This window comes from Pistacia vera, unplaced genomic scaffold (genome assembly GCF_008641045.1).
Source record: "Pistacia vera cultivar Batoury unplaced genomic scaffold, PisVer_v2 Contig531, whole genome shotgun sequence".
Lineage (NCBI taxonomy): Eukaryota > Viridiplantae > Streptophyta > Magnoliopsida > Sapindales > Anacardiaceae > Pistacia > Pistacia vera.
In genome coordinates, this window is record NW_022196370.1 from 841,247 (window position 1) to 851,275 (window position 10,029).

At 35.7% G+C, this 10,029-nt stretch overlaps 1 protein-coding gene across 1 annotated transcript; it reads right to left on the reverse strand.

The window, feature by feature from the left end:
- Window positions 1-3,965: 3,965 nt before the first annotated feature.
- On the reverse strand, window positions 3,966-6,138 carry LOC116107355 (receptor like protein kinase S.3-like). Its single transcript, XM_031393640.1, has 2 exons — window positions 5,940-6,138; window positions 3,966-5,834 (listed from the first exon to the last, which is right to left on the reverse strand). Exons 1-2 carry the CDS (start codon window positions 6,136-6,138, stop codon window positions 4,129-4,131), a joined length of 1,905 nt encoding a protein of 634 aa, XP_031249500.1. The 3' UTR covers window positions 3,966-4,128.
- Between the last annotated feature and the right edge of the window lie 3,891 nt (window positions 6,139-10,029).

Below are 10,029 nucleotides of genomic sequence, written 5' to 3' on the forward strand. Positions count from 1 at the left end.
TGAGATAAGGAGGTGCTTGCAAAGAGAGATGTTTTTGTTGTTTACTAATCTCTCAACTCTTCAGACTTATTTTTCTTACTCTAAAAGATATGCCTACAGATTCGAATTAAGGGTTTTTTTTATTTTTTTTATTTAAGCATACCTTAGCCGGCAATTTAAGACCTGAAGTAACATTTGGTTGTTTAAGGAAAAAATCCTTTTCATTTAGTTGATCAATGATAATGAATGGAAAAGGACAACTTTTGACTCATGTTTTCCCAGCTTATCAAGTGGCACAGTGAAGCTGATATAGTGAAATGTCTTACCTCATTATCAGCATAATGTGTTACCAGTGAAATGCAGGTTCAAAGAAGATAATATAGTATGATGATGCATTAATTGGTTATGCATGATGCTTTATTTGATATTTAGAATCTCAGTAAGATTTACTTAAACCTGTGGAGTTTGTTTAGTTAGTGAATACTAGTTTTTATAGATATATAAAAAGAACAAGAATGGAGGCGTTAAACATTTTTTGTTTTCGCCTGCTGAATGATTCCGGGAATTGATGAAAGCCAATACGTCACCGGCAGAAGGTAATTTTAACTAGTATTTGCAGTAGTCGTATACTGAACAATCGTTGATATATATAAATGCGACTATTTGTAAGTGTACAAAATCGCGTTAGTAGTAAAACTTAAGTAAATGAGTATCGAATTTCAAGAGAATTATCTATCAAGTATCAAACTTAATCTATTTTATTGTTATTTAATGAAACAAATTTTAAGAATTAATTTAATGAAAAATAAAACAAAAACAAAATTATATTAATACTCTGGTAAAAATATCAATATAACTAAATTTAGGACATAGATTTCACACCAATTAAATTCTATGTATTGACAATTATTGCTAACTTAATTAAACTTATTCTAAAGGCCAAACTTCCTAATATTATACTAACTTTCTCTCGAACAATTAGCGAATTAACTTCTAAGTAACAACCCAAAATATCTCTAAGTTGGATTTAGAAACTAAGAGATCATTATGTTCTATAAAATTTACCAAAGTCTCACAGATCGTGGTAATCTATCTTTAGCGTTTGTTCAATCTATGATTTTATTACTTTAGACTAATCAGGTTTCATCTCTCGATCTCAACCCAACTCAGGATATCAGTCAACTCTCGGATCCAAAAAAATTAAAAGCATGACACGCAATAATAAAACTTAAATTAATGCTCAATTAAATTAACAACAATAACGTAAACACATATTCATAAATTGGTCTATATTTTTAGCCCCAAAAAATGAGTTTAGTTCATAATTGCAATGATAAAAACAACCATTGAATTAAAAAACATGAGTTCAAGAGAGAAAATAGAAAAACTTATCTAATTAGTGAACGAAAACTGCAAGAATTCTAATTTCCAAAATAGTAGTCGCCATTTCTCATTCTCTAATCTCCCTAAAACTAAATAAAGACCTTTATTTATAGTGCTAGGGTTTGGAGGTTAATTAGAAAAGAATTAAATGCCTTAAATCATTCAAATTTAGACTAGGAAAATACAATAACCCAAACAGGCCGTAATCCATTGTTATGGCGATAGAAAAGGTCGCTATGGTGATTGTTCTTTCTATCCTATGAATCTAGAATCTTCAGAATTTGGCAAAGTCACCAACACAAACTTTGTAGCTCTCTGAATAAGCTTTCCAATGCCACAAGAATCATTGAATTCAGATTTCTACAGCTCAAGTTATGATAAAAACATCAAAACATGCTCATCTTAACAAATTTCCAAGTTTTCCGTCTCATCTTCAATGCGTCACAACTTTCTCGTTTCAACTTCAATTTTTTCACCGTTTGTTCCTACTTCGATTCTTTCACTGTTTGTTCCTATTCATTATAAATTCCATCGACATCATTCTTCTTTATTCAAATATCATTTTTAACCTAAAAATATTCAAAATACACATCATGATTTCTTAAAAAGGTATTTATGAAATAATTAACTCAAATTTTATAATAAAAATATATTTTTTCATAAATAATCTAATTGAATCATTAAAAGAGATATGTATTTTCAAGTTATTATCAATAAATATAACCTGCAATATTATAACAAGAGCCATTGAACTTGTCACATCAGCGTAAATTTCATAGTCTGTAGGCAAGTCAAACATACAAGTATTCAAATATTGTTAAATGAATAATACTGCATATTAGAAGAGACAAAAAGTGGAGACCGGTGCAGGAAACTTACTAAATTAATCTAATGCCCTTTGTTTAAACCCTATAACACCGTTACTTCTTTACTCTAAGCCATGTAGTTACAGCACTTTCATGGGTTATATATCACAGCTTGCTATTTTGATAATGATATGGAGACATTCACATTCTGGGTTTCTGTTAAAAGCTAAACTAGAGTCGATGTGTATTAGCCAGCAAAACAAGTTATCTTACAGAATAACAAGTCAAGTCAATACCAGTTTTACAAATTCACAAGTTAGAGAAACAGAGTATTTCAGAATCTTTGAATATTTCTCTCTACCCTCCAACCATAATATGTCCAAAGGACGCAGCTATTGCATAAAACTCCTGATTCAGCGGCCCAGCACGAGGATTGAATCAACAGTGGACAAGGTGTGGGAAGAAATATTTCCAGGCAACGAATCAAATGACAAAACAATATCAGGAGCTTCATACCTCGCTGTTATTGCGCCTATCAAAGCGCCATCTGGTGTTATACTTGGCAATTTTGCTTCACCATCCGGATACTGCGTCACCTGCTTCATGCTGAGCTAGTTTCTAGGTTAGAGTCTGAACAAAGGAGACCAAGTTTAAGAACCAAATCCATTTGCTCTTCCACATATATACTTTCAAATCTAGGGTCACTAAAATCTAGAATCGCTCCTCTTTCCAGCAATCAATGACCCAATCAGCCAAATCTATATTCCAGGCTCTATAGGCCTCCTTCCACAAGCAATCTCAAGCATAAAAGCTCCAAAAGGAAATACATCAGTGCTAGTAGTTGCCTTTCCAGTCTTAAGCAGCTCTGGAGCTAGATAACCAACAGTTCCTACCAGGCTGGTGGTTTGTGGATTGCTAACAGGATCATGTAATCTAGCAAGCCCAAAATCTCCCAACTTTCCGTTCAGATCGGCATCAAAAAAGAACGTTGGCAGCTTTTATGTCTCTATGCAGAACAACTTGTTCCCACTCTTCGTGGAGATAAAGAAGGCCCGAAACTACTCCTCTGAGAAGTCATTTACGACATAAAAATTTGAAGTTTCTTCAACATAAATTTCCGGGTAAAATTAAATAATGTACAATGACTAATAGCTCACAGGAAATGAGCTTCAACTATAAGTGATGTACAATAAAGAGGCATGAATGACAGGTTCCAAGTCAAATAAGATATAAACGACAAATCGTCCTTACCAAGGCAAAAGAGGTCGTCCTAGAAATGAATGAGATGTCGTTCGCAGCAGTTAAACAAAGACAGCTTGTTGTCTTCTAGTAGAACGATGTGTGTTGGCCACTGGCTTTGCATTCTATATTAGCCATTAAACTGGATGTGATTTTTTTTCTTTCAAAAATGCGGGGTACTGAACTGGCGTATCTGAGGGGATGGAAATTTTGTGTAATCCTGAGATGCTGAGATCTAAACTCCAAGATGGTATCATGACTCATGAGATTAGTATATGATATTAGTTAGAAAAAGTCATTGTAATGTTACACATCTTAATGGATATTCCAAATTTTGCATTCTAAGTGCTAATTCATATTACAGACAAAGTCACTTCAAATGAGATGTTTAAACCACTGCTTGAGATGTGTAATTTCATTCATATTATTTTCCATGTGTACGCATTTAAAGTGAAAAAACAAAAAGAGAGACAAAGAAAGAAACCAAGAGACCTTAACCAAGGCAAAAGATATTCTTTATGAACAAAAAAAGATCATACATATGAGATTAAACTTACAACTCTTTTATTTGTTTTGTCTTCTGCAGCTTTATGACCCTTGATTAGGCACAAGCACTTTTCTACTGTTAATGTGAGTTTTTCTGGGCTTGCATGAATCATGGACTAAGTAGTCACCTTTTAGATGAGGGACGTGTACAAGAAACTCCAAAACGATAGTTGATTCAACGACCTTCCATGAGAATTGATTCAACAGTTGACATGGTGTGAGAAGAAACCCTTTCCAACAATTCAGAAAAATTCACCAGAACATTAGAAGCTTCATTACTTGCGGTGAATGCAGCAATCAAAGGGCCATCAGGTGTTATATGTGGTAACATGACATCACCATCCAGATACTGCATCACCTGCCTCATGCTAGGCCTAGCTGCTGGGTTTGGCTGTGAACAAAAAAGGCCTAGTTTCAGAACTAACTCCGTTTGTTCCTCTGCATAAAGACCTTCCAATCTTGGATCAGTAGCATCAAGAATATTTCCTCTTTTCCAGCAATCAATGACCCAATCAACCAAATTTAGGTTTCCAGGCTCTATAGCCATAGGCTTCCTCCCACAAGCCACCTCAAGCATACAAGCCCCAAAAGCAAACACATCTGTGCTTGTAGTAGCCTTTCCAGTCCTAAGAAGCTCTGGAGCCAGATAACCCAAAGTTCCTATCAGGTTTGTGGTTTTTGGATTGCTACCATGATCATAGAACCTAGCAAGGCCGAAATCCCCTAATTTTCCACTTAAGTCAACATCTAAAAGAATATTACCAGGCTTTATATCTCTATGCAGAACAACTTGCTCCCCATCTTCATGAAGGTAGAGAAGGCCAGAAGCTATTCCTCTGAGAATTCGAAATCGCTGAAACCAATTAAGGCCTGGTCTTGTATCGCTATATAACATTTTATCAAGACTTCCGTGAGCCATATAATCATAGACTAATATAAGTTCCTGTCTTCTACTGCAGTAGCCACGGAGTTGTACCAAGTTCCTATGTCTTAGCCTTCCCATGCTGACTATCTCGGCCACAAATTCTGACATCCCTTGTTTGGAATCATGGGAGACTTTCTTGACTGCAATTTGTTCATTGGAAGAAGGAATTACACCACGGTAAACCTTACCGAATCCTCCTTCTCCAATAAGCTCTTTGTCATTGAAACCTTTGGTTGCTTTGTAGAGATTCTTATAGGAGAACCTATGAGGACCATATTGTCTTTCCCAGTCTTCCAATAATTCTTCGTATTTCTTCTTCTGAAAAATGTAAACTGTTGCACCAATTGCTACAAGCACAACCACTGCCACTATGAGGGAAGCAATAATCTTTAAAATTCGTTTTTTTGATCCTCTGGCAGGAAGTGAAGGAAGCTTCGTAATATCAAGATTTTGTGCTTGTCCACTTTTGTTGAAACTCCATCCAAGAATATACTGGCCACTTACAAGTTCACCTGTTGATGCAGAAAAACCAACATACATAGAGTCCAAGAAAATTTGAGAAAGATCAATGGAAGTTGACAAGAGGGGCCTGTTTGGTTTCGGGATTCTGATTGGAGCAAGTGTTACATTGAGTAATTTCTCGGTTTCATCGAAGTCAATCCATATCTGCATTGGATTTCCACTTGCTAGCTCCAAGGTTATGTTCTTCACTTCTTTATCGGAAAAATAAGTTGCTGTAGCAAATTCATTAGACTCCAGGTTGTTTACGTCTATTCCCACATGGTTTCCATTTATATCATTATATTCGGCGGATTGTACAGTATCAAGCTCAACGGCCAAGATGTGGTTTGTTGAAAGGCCATAGTTTGAAGAATTGAAGAGTCCCAAATATGCGGTTGGCTTACTTTTGCTTAAGTCCAGGGATGGTGAGACGACAAAAGCCATGCCATGGCCACTATTTTTATTATTAGGATCTGGAACTATTCCAAATACAAAATTGGTTGAAAAAGAAAGAGATTTATAGGATGATACGTTGGACTTGAATGAAAATGGGTAGAAAGCATGGCCCGTTTGAAGTTCGGTAGCGTTGGTTAACTGCAGTAGACCATTGGAGAGGATTTCTGCCATGCCATCCAGATGCAGCTTGGATTCGCTGAAGCCATGGTAGATGAACTGGTTTTCATCTTGAGCTGAGGTCAAGGAAATCAAGTAGACATTGAAAACCATCCAAAGAAGAAGTGACCTGTGAGCTGCCGCCATTGAGATAAGTCGGTGCTTGCAAAGAGAAATGTTTTGCTTGTTTACTAATCTCCCAACTCTTCAGACTCTTATTTTTCGTACTCTAAAAGATAATGAAAGGAAAAGGTCAACTTCTGACTTATATGTTTTCCTAGCTTATTAAATGGCACAGTGAAAGCTGATATAGTGTCTTACCTCATTATCAGCATAATATCTTACCAGTGAAATGCAGATTCAAAGAAGATATTATAGTATGATATGCACGAAATGGTTATGCATGATGCTTTATTTGATATTTAGAATCTCAGTGATATTTACTTGAACCTTCGGACTTTGTTTAGTTAGTGAATACTAGTTTTTAGAGATATATAAAAAGAATAATAATGGAGGCGTTAAACATTCTTTTGTTTTCGCCTGCTGAATGATTCTAGGAATTGACGAAAGCCAATAGGTCACCGGCAGAAGATAATATTAACTAGTATTTGCAGTAGTCATATACTCAACAATCATTGATGTATAAATATAACCTGTAATATTATAACAAGGGCCATGGAACTTGTCACATATTGCTGGCATCAACTTGAATTTCGTAGTCTCCTCAACCCAGCAATGAAGCTTTCATTTTTTACAGAATGTAGGCAAGTTAAACATACAAGTAATAAAAAATTTCCAGAAAGCTTGTAAGTACGGAACGAAACGAAGACAATAGCGAGAACAAAACAACAATAAAGCAAATCACAGATAATAAACATAGAGAAAATAACACGTACGATTTACTCTGGTTCACTCAATATGAGCTACATCCAGTCGTGTCAATATTATTGCAATATTTTCTCACCTCTCTCTCTCGTTTACAATGAATGAATTGTCTTATGATTTGCTATCACATTCATAACAGGAGAAAAATATGTTTATATACTAGGTTTAAGTGAATAAACTTAGTTTACAAGGATTCTTATTCCTAAGCCCAAACCAAGAAGAGTTTAATAACTTAAAAGAAATCTCACAACGGTTATTTATGGAAAATGCCCAAACCGTCTACGGGTTTAGGGACGCTGTCCCTATGACCCCTGCCTGCTCACCGGGGAACGGGGCTCCCATCCATTAATCAGGTAACGAGACCCCCAAGTACATCTGTGTAACACAATAATACTGAAGTAGTGGACAACTCCAATAATTACCATCTTTATTAAACTAATGCATCATTTTCAGGACACGAGGGCTTTGTACAGTGTCAAACCCAACCCAAAAGACGAGGTTTGTAGACAGGCCACTGTCAGAAGGATTGGAGAGTAAGTGATCATCTTCCGACAAATGCTAAGTTTTTAGTCAGTGTCGTGGCTTTGCGAAACCCAAGATATATATGTTAAACAGAATATTGAAAGAAAATACTGAAACTTATGACCCTTAATTAGTTTTCATTTGAAATCCTGGAAGGGAAGTTAACAATGCAAGTAGGCATCGATTTTAGAGAGAAACAGAGTGTTGCATGGTGGAACCATGGAAGTGTTACCTGAAAGTAAAACCTGCCGGCACCAGATAATAGTTATGAATGCCAACTTAACTCACATGCGTTAGATGAAAGAAAATGGAAGTTCATGTAGCTGCATTTTTCTTAAAACTATAGTTTCGAGTCAACATTTGGTAAGTCAAGTACCCTTTGCCTCTCTAGGTTGAATTTCCAATGATGAATATCTTCTATAATCTAGAGTTAATGCAAATATCTCCCCTGTTGGAAGTTGGAACTGCACATATTGTATTACTCCGTATTTTCTTTGTGGATTTTATTTAATTTTATTTACATGAATCTAGGGGGTAATGTATAAGAATTGAAACTTTTTGGAGACGTTTTAGTAAAAAATAAGGCTTGGTGGATCTATTAAGCAGTTTCACAGGAGCACTTATGTGAAATTGGAAGTGTGAAAATCTTTCAACGACATTATAAAATTGATTAAAGCTGAGGGGTCTTACTGATGTTGTGTCATGCAAGGCCACATGCATCATTTTTCAGGGGTGAGATCGTGATAAAACAGAACTTTAATTAAAGGATTTTGGGGTGAAAGATGTAAGAATCAAAGACTAAGGGATGCATGATAATTGGCCATTGCAAGATGGATTTAAGGTAATTTTTTTTTGGAGAATCAACCCCGGTTTTGGCACCTTGTTTTGCCAATGTTGGTTGTAGATTTCTATTAAATTGAAATGAGGAGAAGAAGAGCGAGGGAGCGGAGAAAGAGATAGCCAAGAGAGTGAGAGGAAAAAAGGGTGAGAGAGGGAGAAGCTTGTTTTTTTTCGTATTTTGCCTTCATTCTCCTGTGTAATTTGTAGGGGAAGAATTTTCAGAAAGGTAAAGTACTAAGTGTTAGGCATGCATTTTCAATCCTTCATCGTATTTATTCAATCTTTCACTCCCTCATTGTTTAGATCCCAATTCTTATTTCAATTTTGAATCAAATAGGTGAAGAAGATAGGAGGACCAGGCACTTGAGTTGAAAGTAAAGGAGAAAGTGGTGAGTGGAATAATATTGCATGAAACTGCATGTTTTCAAATTCATGTGTGGTTGTGGACAATTCTGGTGTTATGTCATTCTTTAATATTTTGTTGTGCTTGTTTATGGGAATGCTAGGCAGTGAATTGTGATGAGGAGAAGACATGAAATTGATAATTGATTGATTACGTTGGTTGGGCATAATTAAATTTAAGAATAGACAGCATATGAGTTTTGGTACTTTCATAATAATGATTTATTGTTATGGGTTCAATTTATGAATTTTGCAAGTTCGAGTTGCTGGAAGTTACCTTGAGTGTTCATATATTTACTGTTTCGATGTTGTAATGTTGGCTGGGATTGTTTCTTAAAAAGAAATATTGGTATGATGAAAATGTGAACTAAACTTGGTATGTATAGAATTGCTAAATTATTTTTTATTTTGTTGGCTGGAAGTTCATTTTGCTTTGTGCTCAACGTCATTTGGAAGAAACATTTTTGTTTAGCTGCTGGGAAATTTTGGGGAAAAGATAGTTGTTTGAGTTATTGGGTTTGGTTATAATAGTGGCGGGCCTAATATAATAAGGCCCATATTTTGTTAGTTGGCTTTTAATTCCATAAATGAATGAATGGATATGGGCTTTTGAAGCCTTACTGGGTTGTAAAATGAAAATGAGGCCCAATTATTGTTTGAGGCTTTAGATGAATTTGTTTATATTAGTGGGATGCCTTATTATTAATGATGAGGCCCAATTTTTACTATTTTGTTGGGTTTAGGCTTTGATGATAATTGGTGGGGAGGATAATGTGGGAAAAGAAAATTTTGTGAGGCATTATGTTCTCGGTTATGGGCGTGTAACTATCAGAGTCGAAAGTTAGTTTGGTAGTTGACTGCAAAGATTAAAAGTTTTAGGATTTTAATGGAATTAATGATTAATATAGGGTGTAAATAGAATTTTACACACTTTTATACTTTGACGCGGTGAGCATTGCATTCATAATTACATACCTTTTTATTGAAATTTTATATCATGTTATACTTTATATATGCACAAGGCATGCATGATGCATATTTAGAATGAAATTCTGGATGCATAATTATTAATATGTTTGACTCCCGGATTGGAAACAACCCTTGTTTTGTACCCATCCCCCTCCAGACATCAACTAGTATTTGATAGTTATCCTCATGCGCGTATTGAGATGGTCCGTCCTACCGAATGATTAGGATATCCTACTAGGACAAGACGAACGCTTGACGAGCTCCAAGCGGGATTACACCAGACGAGTATTGGTCGGTGTGGGATTTTGGACGCCCCAAGGGTAGACCGTGGGCGAGATTATATTTGATACCATATCATGACATCCCGAGGGTAGACTGTGGGTCGAGCATAGTTATCCAGTGATGTTTGTACCATCCCAA